Source organism: Pollicipes pollicipes, unplaced genomic scaffold (assembly GCF_011947565.3).
Source record: "Pollicipes pollicipes isolate AB1234 unplaced genomic scaffold, Ppol_2.1 Scaffold_7261;HRSCAF=8764_pilon_pilon_pilon, whole genome shotgun sequence".
NCBI lineage: Eukaryota > Metazoa > Arthropoda > Thecostraca > Pollicipedomorpha > Pollicipedidae > Pollicipes > Pollicipes pollicipes.
In genome coordinates, this window is record NW_023597054.1 from 16679612 (window position 1) to 16702428 (window position 22817).

A 22817-nucleotide genomic window follows, 5' to 3' on the forward strand; every position below is an offset into this window, starting at 1 on the left:
GCCGCACGTTACACGCACATAAGTATCACGTAGACACAATTCATCTAAAACACGCTCCTAAAAGTAGCACAATGTGGCGGCGCCCCACGCCCAACAGAGGCGGCTTGGGGCGCCCTCGCCCGGTCCCAGTCCGGACTGTTGACCCGCGTCACACTCGGGCGGGCGCGCCGGGTCCGCCGGCAGACTTCGGCTCAGCTAGGACGGCCTGGCGAGGCGCCCCTCGTATCGAGTGCCGTCCTTGTCGATGGCGTAGTTGTAGTCGACCTCGTCGGCCAGCGCCTTCTCTATCTCTTCCTCCAGCTTGTCGCGAGGAATGTACATGCGCGAAATTTCCTGTGGTGACGGGCAGAATGTTCCCGTTGATGTTATCGGACACGAAGCGGACACGCGACTCCCGGACATACCATGCTGTGACGTAGCGTGGGACGACGGGCTTTCCGGCGCGTGTCATTTCGATTCATGCCAATCCTTCTGGATAATCAGGATGATGATGAATTTGCAAGACGCTTATCGTTTTCATCATTTGTAAGACAAACTCGTATGCGGAAAAAGGAAAACAAGTTTTCGCCTGTATCACTATAGATAAGATCACTACGGCAGACACGTGTATCTATGAGGCAATGAAGCTACGCTGTATCATTATGCAGCGAGACAAATGAGTGCAAAACCGCACTTGTCAATAGTGGACTCACAACGGCGCTTCACTGTGATGCCGTTTTCCACACAGAATGGTCCACGTGGACGTGTGAAGTCCCCATCAGTCAAGCCGCTTCGCCCGGTTCCACCGCACCTCCAAAGCCCAGCGCCAGCCGAGGCGCGGGTGGACGCCCCCCGGACGCTCCCGCGCCATGCGCGCATCTCACCTCCTGGGTGCGGATGAGCTCCACGGCGCGCTGGCTATCCTTCTTCTGCTGCTCCAGGGCCGCCTGCTGCAGCGCCGCCACCTTGCGGCGCACGGCCTCGGTCTGCTCGGCCAGCCTGCGGGGCACGTCGCCGTCGGCCTCCGGTTCACCGGGACGGGCCCCACGTGGGCGAGGGGTCACGCACAAGCATGCACGACAGCCTACACACCGACGCTGGCCGCGAGCGAGGCCGTTCTGCGGCCGGTGTAGCCGCGGCGCTCCATGGCAGAGTGTGGCAAGAACTCGAACAATCCAGACAACTGCGGCAAACGTTTCCGCGACATGCAAGCGCGGCGAACACGATAGCCGGTGCGCTGCGCGGTGCACGCGTCCCGCGCCGCACCCACCTCTGTTCCGCCTCGGCGGCCATGCGCGCGTTCTCGGCGTCGTTGAACGCCATCAGCTGTCGGTGCTCGGCCTCCTCCTGCTCCGGGGAGAGCACGTGACCCGGCTGGGCACGGTTGCTCTGGCGCAGCTCCCAGTCCTGGCGCAGGTAGCTCCTGACAGGGCACGCGGCACGGTCAGAGGGGGCGGCAGGCACGGGCGCCGATCCATGCCCGGTTCCCGAACCCAGGACGCGGAAGTCGGGTCGGAACACGGGCGGTCGGGAAGGCCCTGGTGCCCATTAACTTCAGCGGGGATTCATATGCTGATACAACGCCATATTTCAGGACAAACCAACTCGTTTTCGCCAAATACTCCCACCCAGCAGGAAACGCACCTCACTACTCACTATACAAGTAATTGCCTAACATGATTCGCCACGGTTTTGTTTAACCAATCCACGACAAAGATAAGTGTTAAATAGATTTCGTCAGTAACTGTTGTAGTAAATCATAGGGTTGCTTGGTAAAACCTATTCCATAAAAAATTGCTGACGCCTGACATAATAACGAATTCACTGAACCAATATTCAGCAAGTATGCAGCGCGTTAGATAACTCTGTATGTCCTAACGGTGATGAGCTGCGTACATCTCATGCAATGAACTTCAGAGACAGCCTACGAAGCAGCACCGTCTCTTGACAGTTAGGTCCAAAATAGAGCACTTTTAAGTGAATAGGATGTTATATAAAGCTTCAAGGTTTCTGGATACAAGCCACATCATTGAATGATGCGTGCACAGCTCCGCAGTTTGATTCAATAATCGGGCCTATCGCCGGCCGGTACATCGGGATCAGCTCAGTCCGATTTCGCGGCGGTCGGGCGTCAGATTTCGAATGTAAGCTGCGGCAGTCATCTGAGCTCCACCGCTGTGGCGAACAACACTATCTGAGGCCTGCCAAACACGCTCAGTTCCACATGCTGCCGGCTAGAAAAGACCGTATGCTGGCGTATTATTACTGTGATGCATGGACTCACCAAAATCGTTTATACACCGACCAGCTTGGCTGATGGCCGGAGGGGGAATTCTACAAGAATCCAGACATGCGCCCACGTTTGCAGCACACTGCACACCATCGGCCCCGTGTAGCATGCAACGTGACCACCAAACATCGTTCGTGAAAAGTACACTGAATTGTCTACCACAGTCTTACTTCAAAGACTTCATCGCAGTGCGGTAGTTGTTGTACAGGCGTTTCATGTCCTCCCTTTCGTCTGCAGGGATCTCAGGCCGCGTCGGCACTCTGTACAGCTTTGAGGGTGCCGTCGGCATCCATCGCGTCTTCCGCAGAACGGCCGCAGACGTAGCGAGACCTCTGCTTGCCATGCCCGACGTCCAGATATCCCGCAGAACGAGGCGCGACAAACAACCGTGGGAGAGCGCCATTCTGTTCATGCATGTACTGTCTGAAATGCAAGAAGCATCATGTTGGAAGGTAAATGCAAGGAGGCGAGATAAACGCTATGCAGTCAAACTGTTGGATGCCCCACAAAATCGCTATGATGTTATTGTTCAAATAATATCTCAACTGTAACACAATTAGACAATGGTGAATGGTGGATACATGCCATACACCAGGGCAGGGCTGTTGGCTGTAAATGGGCTGTGCCTGATTGAAAAGTGGGCCTTTTTCTGGCTTTTCAGACTACCTATGGACTTATATTTCAGACTATCAGACTACCTCGCATATTAAACAAGACCATCCGCTGTCCTCTCCCTAAAAAAGACACTCCCTGTAACAAAACCAGGAGGATGCCAACCTAAGAGGCCCCTGCCAGCCTGCATGGAGGGTGCCATCATAAGACTGTAAGGAAGTCCCCTCCCAGTCTCCAAAAGTGCTGATACTGGCTCTAACACGAAATTACAGTGGCCTGATCCCAAGGCACAGCTTCAGCAACAAAAGATTAAAATATCCAAGTTCAATCCATTATCATGTAAATCTGAAAATTAGCTGACTGTGAGCCCAATCCTGCTACCAGCCTGGCTGCCTCCACTGCAAGTGACCCAAATATGCATGGGCCCAAAGTAGCACTTTCCCACAGCCTGACTGATGTCACTACCATTAACTTCACCCTCTACAGACCAGAGTGCAGTGGCAAAGCCTGACCTACATCCTCTGGACCACAAGCATCTGCCACCTTGATTTGCATACATGATTACCATTTATGGTCTCATGGTGATATGGCCTGGTTGCACAGCTTGTTTCAGCAGATGGTCTCATGCTGTCACTGGCTTAAACTGGTATCTATAACTTGCCCAGCTCCAAGACCATCCTATGATTGTAAAACCAAGACAGAATCAGCCTATTGTGATCAGCTGCCACCTTAGTCCTAGACCTTAAACATCAAAGTTGTGAGGTCTTTAAGACATTGCTTCTGGTGCCATAAGGTCTATGCAGTCACATAATTTGTTATGGTCTGGTACAGTCCTAAGGCCCAGACCTCACTATGACACCAAAGCTATGCTACCATTCATCTTGTGTTTGGTGAATAGTTTAACAATACACATTTATAGATGTTACCTAGTATCATTACTAGTACCTATAGCATGTCTTTTAAGTCCACAGACTCCTGAGGCCTATTATTCATTAGCCAATGGAGATCCATTCCTTACTTTGGAGTGATTAAGCCACTTCTTTATGTATGATGCTGCAGCCCAGGCCCTGACTCAGTAAGAGGTAAGGGGCCAAGTATGTGGCTGCTTACAAGCAAGTCATCAGCGCTGACATAGCAATGCATAGCTAGAGTTGATGCACTGTGCTATTAACCACGTTGCTGTTGATGCTCTAGTGTGTATAGCAAATAGGCTGGTCTTATTTTAAGATGGAAAGTGTGATCAATAGCTATGTACTTAGCCACATATCACCTAACTGTAGATGTTATTCAAATAATATTCAAGTGTGCTATTCATGCCACTCTGAACTCTATGTCTGTAGGGTTGGATCAGCTGACTCCATGTGTGTCCACCTTTGGAACTAAGGGTGTCTTCCATTGGTGTGTATCTCTGATACTCCCTCAGCAGGCAGAGGTTGAATTTTAAGTTAATGAGGAACTGGGCTCTGAGACATTTAATGTGAGCTGAGTTGCAAACACATATAGCAAAAAACCTTCCAATGACTGAGAAATCCTAGAGCTATCATGTCAAGGGGGACATGGCTATAGGTTCCTGATCCTTCTGAAAGTCTTATGTATTCCATTACTTAAGGGTACCTTAACTTTGACTGATTTGGCAGATTCTACTAAAAGAATTATGATGAAAATGGTAGCTCAAGAACCATGACACAAGCAGTCTTGCTGACACAAGTTTCAGCCACCTTTGATCTTCTAGGTCAGGAAGTAAATTTAGCCCAAAACACAATCCACATGCCTAGGCAAACTCTTTCATTACAGGATCTCTGCATAGTAAGTGATATCTACTTGCAGCCCCCTTCTCAAGCAATTTGGCTAGCAAGTTTTTGACCTAGAACATTATGAGTCTGAAATGTGCGCACAATTTGGGAGCCTGTTTACAGGTGATGCTGAGCAGGAGTGATTTTAGTAATGAGTTTGAACCATTTTTAACACGAGATTAAGCACTCTTTATAGGAAATATTATATATATATATATATATATATATATATATATAATATCAGCAATGGTGACGTAACAAAACTGAAGCGCTCACCTGTCCTATGACCGAGGTTGCAATGGGAAGACAGCTAACTAGTATCCTCAGGGTATCCAGATCTTGGCGCGACTCTCCGGAGCCAACGTTATCACTTCAATAAATTTCTTCCTATTCACTGGACAATTTGAGAGCCTCCAACTAACCACGATCCAGCCGTCTCGCATGAAGCGCGTCTATGAGCATAACACTCGCGCCACCTTACCTCCACGCTCCAAATTAGTCAAGGCCGCCAAAGTGTAATTCTGTCGCCGTTCTCATCTTTCTCTGCATCGACTAATGGTTTACTGTTTCGGACGCACCAGCTTTGCAGCAATGACGTGAAATGAGATGACGTGAGATTGAAGATAGCTCTCATTTCTTCTCTATCATGGCTGAAAGGCAATCGGCCTGAAAATATCGGCTTCTCTGAGCAGGGGAAGTAGTTGTTACAAGTCAGTTGGGGAAGCCGTGAAAAATTATGAAACCTACACCTAAAATTCGTCAACAAACGGATTTACTCCGGCTTTGACCCATTCTCCCAGGGTTTGGGGAGTTGGAGCCAAAGCTTCAAAGAAATAGGAAACGGTACTCCTGACTGTAATGGTATGCAAGAAAGGCCTCCGTACAGACTACACGCGCACGCGCTTGTAATAAGTGTACTGCTGGTCCTTAGTGGTTGAGTGTTTGACATGTCCATTGTGACCTTCAGGTCTTGAGGGCACATGCTTATTCCAACTCAGTGCAGCGCGCAGTACGTTCATAACGCTAGTTCGGTATCAGTGAATGGTGATACCGAACTAGGGATAACTGAACATACCTCGGCGAAGGCCGCCAGCCCTCTCCACACAGACAAAATAACAGCCGTGAACAGCTCCCTCAGTCAATTTGCATATACAGGCAGCAGCACAGCCGTTGCTGATCATTCGACGGCGGAGAACGCCGTCGTGGCCTGTCGAGGTCACGCGTTCGAGACAGCGCGGACCTGTTACAGATCACTCCAGCAGCTGGAGGCTCAGAACCCTCCAGCGTGTCCACAACGGTCGTCCTTGCGGCTTATACCATCCTATGCTGAGCATAACCCTATGGCGCCAGACTGGACTGACATAGACGCCGTCTCGTGCCATTTTTCGCCATGGTTTTACCCGCTGCCCTCTGCAGCGACTCATATGAGTGATTAAACTGTGATTCATGTGCCTGTATGCACACTTTTAGCATTTTATCTTTGCACTGTGAGCTGGTCAGTCTACCACTCACTGACATGAGCTTTTTCGCATGAAATATATGAGACATCGCCTCCATTGGCCTCGGGCCGATCTTCGTAGTCCAGATGGCTCCAACCAAAGCATCACATTTGTTCCGGGTTGTCGGCGCATTCACCGTTAAGTAGCAGCGTCCAGTTACACCCGTCCCCACGAAGGTCAGCGCATGCACTGCAAACCAGTCAGAACGAAAAAATGTGCTACAAACGATCGCTCTGTATTGGCTGCACATCAACTGTCAGCTACGATGCAAATGGGAGCAAAGACTTGTGAGACAGCTCCCCGTCACGGCAGACCACCGCCTACTTCTTGGACAAGAGCAGACCGCGGAAGTCGGCATTGCTCTTGGGCGTCGGCGCCTGGGGCGCGGCCGACTCGGCCGGCGCCTCCTTTTTCTGCAGTGCTCGGGGCACGAAGGCGACCTGAAGCCGTCCGCGACTGAAACATGGTCACACGGGCGTCGCCATTAAAGTGCGCCAAGATCGAACTACTGCGCAGCCGCTTTTACAAATAAAGCCTGAGCCTCCTGGATTGAGCTGCCTTTTGGGACGAGTTGTCACTCCCGCGCAGAAATAGATCGCCTCGTGACTGTCTGTTGCCCACCGCGGACCGCTCGACAATATCTGGGCTCCGAGCTGACTTCACCGGCTGAACAAGGCTCGGGGGGGGGGGGGGGGGAGGAAGAGGGAGCCGGCAATACTCGTGGCCGATATCTTGGACCACGGAGGCACCCTGCATACTGTGGAAACCGTTGGCACAACTTCACGACGGCAATGATCCCCTGAGCCTCGGCATATACCGGGTTGGCTGCGTGATTTACTGGCAAAAATAAACGGTCTAAGACCAAACAGGTGAACCTGAGTAGTTTATGAGCACCGAAATCTTGAAGCACCCCATCGGTCTTCGAAAACAAACGGTCCGCAAAATAAACAAGCGCCGCATGTGAAAAGGTAAGCTGAAAAACGTCACAGCACAGGTACATGCGCCGGCCGGCCGATGGGAGAATGGCTTCACCTGGCGCCGCCGCGGCCGCCCGGCCCCAGCGAGCGCTGCTCTGTCGGCCGGCCCTTGGCCTTGGGAGGATCGCTGATGGCCACGCTGATGGTCTTGCCGTCCATGACGGTGCTGTCGGTCTTGAGCAGCGCCTCGGCCGCGGCCCGCCTGTCCGGCACAACGGGGACATGAGAGGGGAGTCGCTTGGGCCGGACAGACCCGACGCCAGCTGGCAAACGATAGCCGAAGCGCGAGGCGAACCGCGGTGCGGCAATGAGATACACTCGCAGCGTCTGATCACACTGGGGACAAGATTACACCATTCCGCGTTTGTTTGCTTCGTCCCTCAGGAAGCCAAGAACATTATCGTATCATCGTATGATCATCTTCATGACAGCCAATAACTGCGGGGTGTAATGAGGAGGCGATCATTGTCTTGCGTTAATGGATTCTCACGCCGTGTAGATTCTCCGGCATGAAGGCCTACTGCCGACCGTGAGCGGTCCGAGGCATGCTCACCTCCTCGTTGAACTCGATGTAGGCAAGCCCCTTAGAGTGGCCGTTTCTGAGGTGACCAGCCGCACGTCCTTCAGCTCGCCGAACGTGGAGAACTTTTGCCGTAGGTCGTCTGCGGTGGCGCTGAACGGCAGGCCTGGAGGCGTCCGAGCGTCAACCGGCGCACACATTCAGACACGGCGGCGGCGCAATCCCGACGGCTGCGGCGTCACCGACCAGCCGGCGCACACACCCAGACACGGCGGTGGCGCACTCCAGGATAGCTGCCACCAACCAGCCGGCGCACACACCCAGACACGGCGGCGCCGCAACCCCGGACGGCTGTCGGCGGTCACCGATCAGCCGGCGCACACACCACAGACACGGCGGCGCGCACCCCAGGACGGCTGCCGGCGGTCACCGACCAGCCGGTGCACACACGCAGACACGGGGCGGCGCACGCCAGGACGGCTCTCGTCATCACCGATCAGCCGGCGCACACACCAGACGGCGGCGGCGCACCCCAGGATGCTCTGGCGGTCACCGACCAGCTGGCGCACACCGAAAAGCGCTGGTGGCCGACCACACCAGCACAGGCCTACGCCTGCTGTAGGTCGTGTGTCGGCTGAGACGCAGCCGATCGCTGGTGGCCGCTGATCAGTGTAGGCGGCGGGGTGGGACAGATTGTTGTTAAATGCAACGTCTAGGCATGACGTTCAATGCCGTCTAATGGGCGAGGAACGCCCAGCCGCTCCCTCCCTCCCCCCCCCCCCCCCCCTCCCGCTCGTCGTAGGGTCCATGCGTTAGCTGGAGAATCCCGGACCTATTTCCGAAGACCTTTGCCAGGAGACAAAGAGCATTGGCGGTAAAACAGGCGATGACATTCAAACAGCTAGGGTACCATAACGTAACAAGACACGGCCGTGAGCCTACCCTCCTGACGGCACGACGCCGATGCCTCCATGACCCTGCTGACTGGCTGCGTTCGGCGCCGCTCACCTCGAACGAACAGCTTGTTACGCTCCAGGCCGGTGGTTGTATTTGAAGCACTGCTGGGGCTGCTGCTGGCGCGGCCGCGCCGCAGCCGCGACACGAAGCAGGGCCGGCCGTCGATGGGAGCTCGGTCGCGCTGTAAACGCCGCCTCGGCCGCCGCCTGCGCGGACACAGCACACTTGGCTCAGGGGAGGGAGGCCAACGGCAAGCCCACAGGCACACGGGAGCCAGATGATACTGTGGTGTTTATCACTGCAGCACCGCCTCGGCCGCCGCCTGCGCGACACACACACTTGCACAGGGGAGGGAGCCAACGGCAGCCCACAGGCACGACGGAGCCAGATGATACTGTGGTGTTTATCACTGCAGCAACCGCCTCGGCCGCCGCCTGCGCGGACACAACACACTTGCACAGGGGAGGGAGCCAACGGCAGCCCACAGGCACGACGGGAGCCTGATGATACTGTGGTGTTTATCACTGCAGCACCGCTTCGGCCGCCGCCTGCGTGGACACAACACACTTGCTCAGGGGAAGGAGCCAACGGCAGCCCACAGGCACGACGGGAGCCAGATGATACTGTGGTGTTTATCACTGCAGCACTGCTTCGGCCGCCGCCTGCGCGGACACAACACACTTGCACAGGGGAGGGAGCCAACGGCAGCCCACAGCCCGACGGGAGCCAGATGATACTGTGGTGTTTATCACTGCAGCACTGCTTCGGCCGCCGCCTGCGTGGACACAACACACTTGCTCAGGGGAGGGAGCCAACGGCAAGCCCACAGGCACGACGGGAGCCAGATGATACTGTGGTGTTATCACTGCAGCACTGCTTCGGCCGCCGCCTGCGTGGACACAACACACTTGCTCAGGGGAGGGAGCCCAACGGCAGGCCACAGGCACGACGGGAGCCAGATGACACTGTGGTGTTTATCACTGCAGCACTGCTTCGGCCGCCGCCTGCGTGGATACACACACACTGAAACGCGAAGGCAAGAGTAGGAATACTCCTGTGCACTCATCATAGCATTATTTGTCCTGTTCTCACCACCCCCAAAGCTAAAATTTCATAATTATAGCGATTATGAATCCCTGCACGGTGTGTGACATGTGAAACAAAAGAACAGACTGCGCTGGCCTGAACAGCACGCGCTAGCACGTAAAACAGACGAACAACACGCGCTGGCCTGAGCGCGTGGCGTTCAGCGTCACCCTCAGACCAGCTCACCGGCACATCCCGTACTCACAATGGTCGAGAACTCGAGGTAAGCGAACCCCTTGGAGCGGCCCTTGTAGTCTTTGACCAGGCGCACATCGGTGATGTCTCCCACGTCGGCCAGGTGACTGCGCAGGCGCGCCTCGTCCGTGGCGAAGTCCAGGTTGCTGAGGAACACGGTGCGCGAGTCTCGCTCCACGTCGCCCGTGCCGCCGCCCTCGTCACCTGATGGGGTAGGGTGGGGGGGGGGGGGGGGGGGCGGGTCAGGCGTTGGAGGGGAGCGCGTTCCACGTCACCCGTGCCGCCGCCTTCGTCACCTGATGGGGTAGGGTGGGGGGGGGGGGCGGGTCAGGCGGTGGCGGGGAGTCGTGCTCTTCCCGGCCACCACGGGGCGGCCAAGGCGAACGCGTTGGCGCGGGGACTGACACCCAATCGTTGAGTGATGGCACGTAACTTGGAGTCACCGCATCCATACGTGGCTTTAGATGCGTGCGTGAATGTGGGGGGGGGGGGGGAGTGGGCGCACATTGTACCCCAAACACAAGTACAATTGGCAAGGACTTCGGTAACATCATCCGGCAGTAAGTACCGTCGTGGACCCAGAAATGGCTGGACGAGCACATTCGATCACCATCTACGTGGACATTTCACGACGTTAGTAACATGATCAATACGTGCTGAAGTCATTCAGCATTCCCCGACTCGTTTCATTGCGCAAATCAGCCGACATGGGCAAGGGGAGATGCGGCCATCCAACAAATTACGGGTTCTGTTATGAGCGGAATAACGTTCCCTCGGGAACACAGAATGTGTGCAACAATGTAAGCCTGCGTTTCAGGGTCACTATTTCATTTTGAGCTCCGAACTTCCGCCTTGTGTGAACTAATGCCCATTGGCCAATAGCTCGCGGCATGTTTGCTTTTCTTATGAGCTAAAAACACTGGCGATTCATCGAATAACAGGAACTACGCCGGTCAGCAACGGTGTTTCTCAGCTTGTGAACACACATAACGCCAGCCGGACGCCAGCATCGGTCGCGGATCAGTACCTATCCGCCCCCCTCCCTCCCTCCCCCCTCCCCAACCCCACCTCAGCCCACCTTTTGGCGGTCGGTCCCGCCGCTCGTCCTCCCGCGTCTCGCTCGGCGGCGGCGGCGGTTTAAAGCCAGGCGGTGGGGGTGGTTTAAACCCGGGCGGCGGGGGCGGTTTGAAGCCGGGCGACGGAGGCGGCTTGAAGCCGGGCGGCGGAGGCGGCTTGAAGCCGGGCGGCTGGGGCCGGCCGGTCCGCCATTGGCGTCGGTCCTCTTGGCAGGCCGCCGGCCGCATCTCATCATCATCCGCCTCCAGCTGCGGCACACGTTCGCGGTCAGGTCAGGTGCTTCAGCATGGAAGTGCGGATGCCGTAACATAGCAACAAGCATGGGCGGGTGACCTCACGCAGCCCGTGACATGTAATGGCAGGCTGGAGAGTTTCTACCCATCTCATAGCCGTAGAACCCGTGGACACTCCTTATGGGTTCCTGTGGCACGGAAGAGACAAAGGGTTAATATCTCGACAAATTTCCACCTAGATCAATATCCATCTAGATAAATATCCCGGCAACTTCACCATCTCACGTGAGTTGAACCCAGCTTGTAGCATAAGGACTCCAGAATTCACAGCTCAAGGAGCACTAGCCAACATGCAGCAAGAGCCCATCTCACTGAACATTAGCACACGTGTTCGCATGTCCGTATTTTACAGCCCAAACATCGCACTCAATTGGCGGTGACAACCTAATTTGAGCTTTACTGCGAATCAGCTCCTCGTCACAGCTTGCAATCGCCGCTTCTCGCCGTGGCCACGTCATTCCAAACCCAATAAGACTGTCCATTAGCACTACAATCAAGTATCTCTTTAAGTTCGTTGCATCCGCTCAGAGAGTTACCCCGACATCCCACTGTTACCCGCTCCCGCGAAACGGATATTAAAGGAGGACGGGAAACACCTCAGATTGATAGCCCGCCCATAACTACTAGCGAATCACACTGAGGGTCTTCTGAAACCGCTGTCAAACGTAACGCAGTTCCTCCAAGGGTCGCTATATAATTACCCGGGGCGGCGCTTCCCCGACGAAACTAAGAAATATTGCATGGAGGCATAACTCCCGCTAGTTTGAGCAAACTTCGTCTAGCTTTTCCAGGGGCATCAAGCTATGTCATGACAAGTCCTTACCTTCCTCTTTTGTGGACTGGTGTTCTCTGTTTTCGCGGGAAGCTCCTTCGCAGCACTTTTAGCGGTTTTCAATTCTTGCCGTTTATTTTTCCTCCACTCTTTATCCTTTTGTTTCTTCTTTTCAACCTTTGCTTCCGCTTTGTCCAGCTCCATCTTCTCTTTTTCTGCCTCCTTTGCTCGGAGGGCTTTGATACGATTCCATACGGACACGGGTAACTGTGAAGAGGATAACGTTTATTTTTAAGCATACACCGGACCTGTGAGAACTGAGCATGGAAGGAACAAATATAGATTGCTACCCCTGCCGAGTTTCGCTCATAGCACCGCTCCCACAACATTGCACAAGGCGGGAATGCCCAGTGTGAATGCCTAGTATGGCACGAACACTTACTTATTCCTCATATGCATTGCCAAGAACTTCACGTCCATCCACTCAAACTGTTTGATAAGCACGACAGTCGCACTTTACTCGTTCACGTGTGGTACAATTACATCCTGCAGTACTGGCTTGAATTTTGTCACCATTCATTCAAAGCAATCACCATTTGCAGTGCTTCACCACCTCCGGCGTTCCTGGAAGTGCCGCTGTTTACGCGGGTCAAGCACCATGCGTTATTCCGCGCGGCTCAGCCCCGTCCGTGTAAAAACGGTTGCCCCTACAGCTGGCAGTATTATGATGGGGAAGAGAAGTCGCCCCAGGACGCCAAATCTGGCGAGTAGGGCAGGTGAGCAGCCCCGACAGTGTGGTGCAGCGCAAAAACTTGCGCGCTTTGCACACACCGAGTGGCTTTGTTGTCGAGCGTGAGCCCCCCCCATTGTCATTGCGCCCCATTCCAGGTCGTTTGCGCCGATTGTTCGCCCGCAGACGCCTCAGCAAGGCAAGTAGGACTCAGCGTTAGCAGTCTGACCCGGAGACGAATTCAGGGGCATAGCTCCGCGAGTGGAACACGAGAAGAAGAAGAAGCAGACTGCTCTCCGTCACACGCTGTGCCAAGCGCTCAGAGGTCACTTAAACTGACCTGAGCACCTGGCACAGGCCACCGACCTATGCCCGGCGCCCCAACATTGCTCAGTGCGTTGAAAACGTGAGTTTTTTTAGCCCGACCGAAAGCATCATCCTCCCTTCACTTTGTACTGCCCCTCGAATTTGGCTCCCTGTGGTTTCCCCTCTTCCCCAAGATAAAGTTAGAACTAAAAGGTGACTGTCTTAAAATCGGCGAGGAGATTCAGCGAGAATCGCACATGGTGCTTCAAGCGCTTAAAAAACGGAATCTTCAGGGAGCGTTTCAAGCGCGGCTAAAGCGCCGCGAGGAGTGTATCGCTGCGCGAGGCCATCATTTCAAAAGGAATGGCGAGCAAATTTAAATCAGGAACGTGTTCTGCTTTTTAAAGGCGTAGTCTCGCATCTTTTTAAACGGACCTCGTAACTTTACATCTGATTATTATGCCGCATGTCACATCCAACAAACACGCACCACATATCCAGTGCAGTCCTACATGTCGTCCAGTCAGTCACGCATAATCCATTCAGCCAGCCGGCAGATCCCCTGCCCAAAGCCCCGCCAGCCGGCGCCGTGCCCGGCCTGTCTCACCGGTAGGTCATCTCGTCCCAGGTCTGCAGGGTACCCCGCTCGCGCTCGAACGCCGCCCACATCTCGTACACGCTCTCTGGCCAGTCCACGGTGCGGTCCAGCGCGCGCACCAGCAGTTTGCGCAGCTGCTCCGGCGTCCCGAACCGCCTGAGCGCAGCCGCAGACGGAGGATGGGTCACATGCCAGGCACGGCCGAGCGGCCCCTTGGAAACGCCGCACGCGCCGCTCGTGGTCAGCTCACGGGCGATGCGGAGTTAACGGCACGCCGGTCCCGTCACACCAGGCGACGTGCTCACGTTTGAGCCAAGAAAACAGGTTCGGACTTGTGAAGATGAGCACCGTTGGGCCGTGACTGAATGGCACAAACCTGCATGCAGTTGCGTCATGAGAGCATCGAAATGAAACGGGACTGTGTCCACTAGCCAAATATTGTGTGTTTATCCTCAGACTCAATTGATAGCCCATGGTGACAGAAGCGACAAAGCCGTGATAGAAACGATAGCCGAGCTAACTTTTCTTGAACTGAAACTGGAAGGTGTGGCGTCCCCCACTTCCCGCTCTTCTGGTTATCGCACCATGCACCTCACACCCCACATCTTTTTGCTGGGAGGGGGGGGGGGGGAGGAGGCACCACAGAGCGGGACTGACTGGACGAGCCGCAGGTACTGGAGCCACATCCTGGCCGACTTGTCGTGTCCCTGGCTCATGATGTCGTTCCAGAGGGCGACGGCCTCGCTCAGCAGGCCGTTGGCCGCCTCCAGGCTGGCCCAGTACTGCAGCAGCGTACATTCGGGGTCGCCCTCCAGACCGAACGCTGAAACAGCGGCGCCGGTGTCAGCCGCGCCACAACGGTCCGGGGCTGTTGGAATCGGCAGGGATGAAGCCAAACCACGAGTCCGGATAGCCTATAGGAACGTGAAAAGCGCAACACGCGTAGCTCACAGACAGCAGCTACTGTAGCCTCATGATCGCCCGGTATTTCCGAACATAGCGTACGATAACAGCTGATATTCACTGTGTGACAACAGGAACGCAGCAATAGTCGTCAAAGCTTTCAACCTGTTGTCGTTGTGGTTACTGCTCTTGTTGTTAACTTGTTGTTGATAAACTGTTGTTATTATACGCCTGCTTAGTTGTTGCAATCGCCCAGCCATATGCACATGCCATTTAATACCAGGCATGGGGATGAAGTCAGGCTTCTGGCTTCGAAGCCTAATTTTGGGCAAAGACAATGATATAAAAACAAAGTCAAAGCTGAAGACAATGGCTTCGTTTCCGCAAGCCGAATCTGAAGCCAGTGGTTTCGGACTTTGTACGCGCGAAGCTGAAGCCAGGACCCTCACACTGAGGAGCACGACGCCAGAGCCAACCACCATCTTAAAAATATGCAGGCCGAACCCAAAGCAGAAGCCGGGTTTAGTGAACAATGCTCCTTTGCGCAGCCAAAACATTTTTTGCGTCTGATAAAACCGCATGGAATCCGGAAACATTGCAAGACTTTGCGGAGTGAACGAGACAATGTGTTCGCATTGAGGATGAAAAATAATTCAGAGTATCGTCAGTCTTCTGTTAGTGGAGACAACGTTTCGGAAAGTTCGTTCCCCAGCATTCATCAGATGTTAGTGTCCCTAAGAATCACCGGCTGGTTTTGGCCTTCAACCGTGCATGCGTCGTGATGATGATGATTGGAGTTTAAAAGTGCGCCGACGTCGGAGGTCATTTTGCGCCCACTTGACAAATTGTGTGGGACATCGGGGTAGCGGGCCAAGCAAGACTGCTCTTTGGGAAGAAAAAAACCAACTGCAGTGAAGAAAATCAGCATGACAAAGTCCAAGTAGTTTTAGTCGACTGGACCCGAAGTCGGAGGCCATAACGCAAAACTTGTTCGAGGCCAAAATCTAGCCTGAAGCCGTAGATAGCACTTAAAATGGCACGAAACCGGAGACGCGACCGAAGCCAGCCGTGGAATACACCTGAAAGCCGCGGCCAAATCTGGGGCCACTGGAGAAAAACTTTGGCTTCGCAAAGCCCAGTCAATACCGAAGCGAACTGTATCCCCATGTCTGGTTTACACCTAAAACTACTCGAGCCCTGAGCAAGCAAACCTGTTTTTATCCCCGCCAAAACAATGCACCGAAACAGATCTTTTAATAACGGAGGTAAGTGTGAATGCATGATTCTACTAAATGCACAAATGCCTCCCAAATGCGAACGTATGAGTCACATCTTTGACAGTTCGAGTTTCTAAGGTATGCTGATCGATTCTGCGAAAAGGATGACGCATACCATTCCGGCCACGGTGGCTTGCGTTTGCGAACAGGCCTCTTGTACATGGCAGACGCGACCAGTGCTTTCCTCCTCCCCGTCCTTGTGACGGAACACACAATGCACACCAGCCACTATACCGTGCGTCACCAGCGCGCCATGCCCATTGCACCACCGGCTGTGACCAGAAGGGACTCACTCTGCGCAAGGTGCTCGCACGCCTTGTTGAACTGGACCCGCATCTTCTCCATGAGATCGGCGCCCTTGGTGCCGTCCTGGCTGAGCCGGCGGCGGTACAGGTCCAGCCAGGTCAGCCACACCAGCTGGTAGTCGGCCGGCGTCTGCAGCCCGCTGGACAGCGCCCTCGTCACCAGCTCTGAGACAGGGACACGCGGCCAGCGGTCAGACCGCACCTCGGTCACGGCGCCGGCGCACGCGGCCAGCGGTCAGACCGCATCTCGGTCACGGCACCGGCACGCGCGGCCAGCGGTCAGACCGCACCTCGGTCACGGCGCCGGCTCACGCGGCCAGCGGTCAGACCGCACCTCGGTCACGGCGCCGGCACACGCGGCCAGCGGTCAGACCGCACCTCGGTCACGGCGCCGGCGCCGACGCGCGCTGTCATACGGTCAGGCTCGCAAGGTACGGCACTAGCTACCATTGGCACGTCGCTCGGCACTGGGGGCATGGCAAAGTCATTATAATGAACAGAAAGTCAGGTATTTTCCACGCATTTACTGACCCGTTGATGTAGGTATTTGACAGGAATGCCACGACACTAAACATCCCTTGCCAACGTTTCTCCGAGCACAATATCATTCTATCCCAGACTTAATCCGTCAATTTGTAGCTGACCAACAGACAGTAACTTGCTGACCTCCTGCACTTGACGTGACGCCTCTCCCAGAGATCGGACCCCACATGCCGCTGCGGCTGATCTCGGATTATCTGGGCGGCCTCTCGCCCCCGGCAGCCGTGCTCACCCTCTGCTCGCTGGAGGGGCGCGCCGGCCCGCTCGACAGCACGGATGTAGTGCTCCCAGAGCTCGGCCGACCAGGCCAGGTGGCGCACGGCCCGCTCGTGGACGGCCAGCGTCACCCTCGCTGGCCGGCCGCAGCTCGAAGTCCAGGTAGCGCGTGTACGCCTGCCACAGCTCCAGCGCCAGGCAGTTGTCGAGCACGGCGCGCTCCAGCACGTGCTGCACGCGCGCCGGTGTGCCGTGCGCCAGCTCGTGGCTCAGGTACTGCTGGTAGGCGGCCACCGAGCCGCCAGTCTCGTCGCTCGTCTGCCGGGGAACGCATGGGTGATGGCCGGCACGAGCGCGTGCTGGGGGGTCTTCTTTTTTACCAGGGTCGGGGCAGCGAGTGTTGCCACTATTCGCGTGGGAACCCCCGATCCTCCCGCGGTCCTGTTCACTTTAGACCGGCGTACCCACCTATCAACAACGATCATGTACTGTTGAAACACACAGCCGTAGCGTAATGCGTCGGAGCGATGTAAACGTAGAATACCATCCGCGAAAACAACTCAAATACCCCACGTTCACAGTATGCTGTAACTTTCCCCGACAGCCCAACCCACCACGCGGCCGTCCATACCGGAGAGCACATGACCTCAGCAGCCTGACCATGACAGTTCATCCAAACACACGAATCACCAGGCCGCCATGCGCCAAGGCAGCGACGAACGCCGCTCGCACGTGCGCCGCTCACCAGCGCCTCCTCGAACGGCAGCAGCGTCTCCAGCCGCTTGCAGGCCTTGTCGTACTCGCGCCGGTCGTTGGCGTCCGGCTGGGCGGCGGTGGGAGCGGCGGCTAGCCATGCCTCGTACTCGGCCCACGTGAGCTCGAGCCCCTGCAGCGGCACGCGCAGCTGGCGCCGGAACAGCGCCGTCACCCGGTCGCGCGCCGCCGCCGCCGCGCTCTCCTCGCCAGGCTACCGGGGACAGGGCCGAGACCCAATCACAACCAACCCTGACGCTCTCCGGGCCTCAACATTGCCAAAACACTGAGCTGCGTTTCAAAATTACAATGGTGGCTTGAGTTCTGTAAGCCCCTTCATAATAACATTAGCAGAACAAAACCTCGGCATTCGAGGCATCCGAGCACTAACGAAAACACCGCACTGCGCTTCACGCCTCGCTGCGTTGCCCTAAGGCCGCCACTCCCTACTCCGGCGCCACCGGCGCTCCGCTCACCGGCACGCCGCTGCGCTGCCCTAAGGCCGCCACTCCCTACCCCGGCGCCACCGGCGCTCCGCTCACCGGCACGCCACTGCGCTGCCTTAAGGCCGCCACTCCCGAGCCCGCCGCCGACGCCCAGCTCACCGGCACGCCGCTGCACATGGCATTCTCGAACTCTCTGTACGCCTCCCAGATGAGGGTGCCCTTGGTGACGTGCAGGCCGACCGCGATGAGCGCGCGCTCGAATAAGGCGCGCACGCGGGCCGGCCCGTCCTCGGCGGCCAGACCGCCGATCGCCAGCTGACAGTACTCCAGCCACAGGTCCACACCTGCCGGCCCCGCTCATCACGGTCAGGTGCGGAGGCGGCTCGCCGGCACGCGCTGGCGCGCAGGGCCAGGGTGCAAGAGCTGCACTGTAGCGGGGAGACGGTGCCTGGGGGACTCATTCGCAATCCAGTAATTGTCTTCATCAGGGGTATACTATCCTCAACAAAACAGTAATACTCAGACCAGTGTGTGTGGGGAGGGGTTGTAGCAATAAGACAAGTGGAACCCAGTCACACAGATGTGCAACTACCGGCAACTGATACATAAAGGTAAACTAGCGGCATCGGGTAGTTTATGCTATGCAGCGTAGATGGTGGCGCTAAGCGCGCGCCCTTTCATGTGGCATAGCATGCAGCATCACTTCACGGTTTGCTAGCAAGAGAGATCACTAAGTTTTACGCCGCTTTTGCGAAGGAAAGCATCAATGTGCACAGACCTTGTGAATAAATCGAATTAATGAATTATAAAAGGTGATGCATCAATACATGAGTACGTGAATGGATGAGTGAGTGAGTGAGTGAGTGAGTGAGTGAGTGAGTGAGTGAGTGAGTGAGTGAGTGAGTGAGTGCGTGCGTGAGTGCGTGCGTGCGTGAGTGCGTGCGTGCGTGAGTGCGTGCGTGCGTGCGTGCGTGCGTGCGTGCGTGCGTGCGTGCGTGCATGTGCTTGTGTGTGCGTGCGTGCGTGCGTGCGTGCGTGCGTGCGTGCGTGCGTGCGCGCGTGAGTGATTGGGCGAGTGGGTATTGTAGTAACGACAAGAAAGTGACAGTGAGTGAGAGAATTAGTGGCACAATGTATGGGTGAACAGGCGTCACAGCAACGCACTGGAGTACTCGCGAACTGCTCGGTCGCAGAGCGCCAGCAGCCGCTCGCGATCCTCGTCCGTCTCCATCGACTTCTCCTCGTCTTTGATCCAGCTCAGCCACAGATCTGTAGGCACGCCACTAACGGTTAGCGTCCTGTTCGTCACGCCCGTCACGAACCGGTGTACAGCCCAGCCAATGTGCGTTAGCGATGGGCCTACCTTCGCATTGAAAACAGACCACAACAGCGGTTCGCACCAAAAAAAAAAACGGTACGAGCACGCGATCAGGCGTCTTTAAAATCACTTCTCCCGCTACAGCGTATGCCCTGCAGAGGACAAAGTCCCACACAGCATCCATCTCACGTGGGTCCAAGATAGCCTTGATCGCGGGCCGAACCGAACGGGTGTCCGCTCGGCGAGTTCGAGGTCACTTACCGGGGGAGAGTGGGAAGTATTTGTTCATGGTTTCCCGGGCCTCTCGCAGCATCTCACGACTGTTGGCCGTACCCAGCAGGTGGAGCAGACGCACGTGCGAGTCATAATTGTACGGCGACGCCTCCAGCTGCGCGGAACAGAAAGGAGACGATAAGTTTGTCGTAAAAAGGTGACCACGTTCGCCGCGTTCAAACAGTCACACTGGCTGAGTTCGCCTGATTCAGGTAATGTTTCGAGACGCTGATCTCTGACGACTGACAAAGCGGTATGACTAATGCTTTTGATAAGCCGCTATGCTTGCCTGTTAGCGCTTGTGCATCAGAGCGGGCAGAGACCAGTGAGATTAGCCCAGAATGCGGGCACATGCGTCAGAGCTGAAGCATCGCCGTCGCTTGTGACCATTTGTATCAGTGTCTGGCGGGCGGGAAAGGGTCGGACGGGATTGTGGCAGCATGGCAAGACATGGCGCTTACATTGAAACCCATCGCAATAAGCGAACCATCTACGGACTTTAATGACCTTGGTCAGCACCAGAGCGCTTCCCATCCGCTAGACCTTGTGGATGGCACCGGCTCAGATAAGGACTCGCCACAATCTGCACACCGGGTGGCCTCTCCACTTCCAGTGTCGGGCGCCGCAGCGGCGCTTGTCCGGATGCTGGCGGCCGAGTGACGTCCGAAAACACGAGCTGTCTATCGCCGATCTGTAACCGCGGCTCCGCTGCGGGCTGTGTATCCGCCAGTCTCTGCAGACGCCGCGACTCTCTCCGGCCCCAATCCCCGCCTCATTGTGCGACCTCTGTGGGACGCTCAGCTCAGCTCAGCTCGGCCCGGCTCGGTTCAGCTCGGCTCAGCTCAACTCAGCTCAGCTCAGCCCAGCTCAGTTCTGTTCTGTTTTGTTCTGTTTCTGTCTGTTCTGTTCTGTTCTGTTCTATTCTGCTCTGCTCTGCTCTGCTCGGCTCGGCTCGGCTCGGCTCGGCTCGGCTCGGCTCGGCTCTGCTCTGCCTTGCCCTGCTCTGCTCTGCTTTCATCTGCTCCGCTTTACTTTGCTCTGCTGTGTTCCGCCCTCTTCTCTTCTGTTCTGGTCTATTCTGTTTTGTTCCGTTTTGTTCTGCTATGCTCTGCTCTATCATCGGCTTGTTAACGGCAACAAGCCTCGACTGCGGTGAAAAACGGAGCCCGAGCCGGATTCTGGGTCTGGGAAGTTTGCGCCCGTCAGCAAACCCCTGCCCTCCAGTGATACTTTCTACCATGTGGTGCTCTGCCGCACGTTAATTTTCGTCGACCGGTCTGCCAGTGCTGCGCCGCGGGGTCTCGTGACACACGCCTCGTTCGGCGGCGGCGGAGGAGCCGCGCCTCGGAAGGCACCGGGCGCTGACGTCATCGCGCCGTACTTTGCCGCACCGTGACGAGGCTGCTCGAACAGGGGGAGGGGTACCTGATCGCCGGGCGTCGCCATCCGAGCGCTGTGCAGCCAGGTCTTCTGTGATAGCATTTCAAGGCAGCTCCGCGGGAGCGCGGTCGCACTTCGTACCGTGCCCTGTCGACGCTTACGCAATCTTGTTTTTGAGTCTTATTGTGTTCCGGTGCTGGAGCTGGCATCTGTCTGGCTTTGTCTGGCACACATAGTGTGAGGATGGTTGATTTTTTAGAGCATAACTTCGCACACCATGGTAATGGGGGCAAGAATTAGTTAATAGTTGCGTTAATGGCGCTTTCATATCACTACTGGCCCTTAATCTATGACATACAAAAAGGTTCTAGACTGACGACCTCATTCTTAAGTCCATAGATTATCAGTCGGCAGCTAGCCATGCAGGTTCCAACGAACTTGACATCACTGCATGCACAAACAAAAGCATACCTCTTGCATGAGTTTCGAATCTCTTCCTCTTGTGCATCATCTTGCATTGAGTCATCACTGTCTGAGCTGTCTTGGGACATTGCTTCATCTTTTGACTCCATGGTCATTCAATGCCTAAAACAAGCCAAGAAAGCTGTCAGGCACATTGCACGTACCAAGTGGGCCCCGCAGACATGTCAGCCATCGAATGAACATAGGCGATGGGCCGAATTGAGGAATCAAGAGGCATTTAAAGCGAGCATCCCACCTTTCGAACTTTTAACTTGTTGTCACATCACACGCGTAAAATTTGATCACTACTACGGTTTTCTCGAAGTCCTGAATAATTCAGAATTCCTATTTGAAGTGGCTGCTCCTGCGGGAGAAATCTTCTTCGACTCCCTGCTCACCGTCCTGAGAGTAATGCAATTCATTTGCCTCAATTTTTCCGTTCCAGCGTGTTAGTGTTCCGTAATGTTTGCCACACTAACGTGCCAAAATGTTGTGTAATAATGTTAATAATGTTATGTATACATGTTATGAAAGCTTGAAACATTCTGCTTAAACAAAACACATGCAAACATGAAGTCATTACCCCGCGCACTCAGCGAAACGCTATACCATGGCTTTCATTTCTCCCCTATGTGGTGTTTACCACATTGGCTGCTTTCGGGGTGAGCTTTGGGAATGGTAATGGGAGCATCACGTGGTCTATAGTGACGCACTTGTTCAGATTTCGTTTCTCGGTCACGGGCCATTGCCGCCCGCTGGACCAATGGCAAACGTTCTCTTATTCGAAGCAGTAGATGTGCGCACAGCGGTTGTCAAGACGGAGATGGTCGCGACTGCAGAGAACAGGCGTAGCGCTGTTACAAAGCGTTGACAGCGTGATTTGGACTTGAAGATAATTAAAAATGATGTCCTTATTATGTCTTGACAGTGCTGCATTGGCACTACCTAACTGGTCATGAGGTTTCACTGGGGAATTTCTTGTTTAATATACCCCAAAGGTGGGATACCCAAACTGCACCGATGTCCCCATCTGAAACACCCACGGTGTAGCAAAACATGTAGTGGATTAAGAATATATTTTCCCTGGTCCTTTTTAAAGCTGCTGTGATGCAATGTGAAACTTACTGTCATAAAGCAAGCACATAGTGAGGATATAACTGAATGTCGCACTTTGCAGCGAAAACGCCTGTACGATAGTAGCAGTAAGTCGCGCTGGGCAGCCTGGGACCAGCGAGGCAACAACAGATGTGAGAGGAAATG

The 22817-nt window shown here is 55.2% G+C and overlaps 2 protein-coding genes across 2 annotated transcripts; both read right to left on the reverse strand.

The window, feature by feature from the left end:
* On the reverse strand, positions 1-5178 carry LOC119112809 (putative 28S ribosomal protein S26, mitochondrial). Its single transcript, XM_037237097.1, has 5 exons — positions 4951-5178; positions 2440-2692; positions 1250-1402; positions 864-978; positions 1-333 (listed from the first exon to the last, which is right to left on the reverse strand). Exons 2-5 carry the CDS (start codon positions 2679-2681, stop codon positions 196-198), a joined length of 648 nt encoding a protein of 215 aa, XP_037092992.1. The 5' UTR covers positions 2682-2692; positions 4951-5178; the 3' UTR covers positions 1-195.
* A 1214-nt stretch (positions 5179-6392) lies between these two features.
* On the reverse strand, positions 6393-19386 carry LOC119111109 (squamous cell carcinoma antigen recognized by T-cells 3-like). The gene is given in 17 exon segments (XM_037234936.1): positions 6393-6629; positions 7206-7352; positions 7672-7753; positions 7756-7836; positions 8679-8740; positions 8787-8833; positions 9919-10112; positions 10987-11116; positions 12644-12674; positions 13694-13840; positions 14342-14507; positions 16158-16334; positions 16942-17042; positions 17077-17243; positions 17671-17892; positions 18284-18468; positions 19289-19386. Coding segments are annotated over 17 exon segments (2142 nt in total). The 5' UTR covers positions 19356-19386; the 3' UTR covers positions 6393-6493.
* Positions 19387-22817: the final 3431 nt, after the last annotated feature.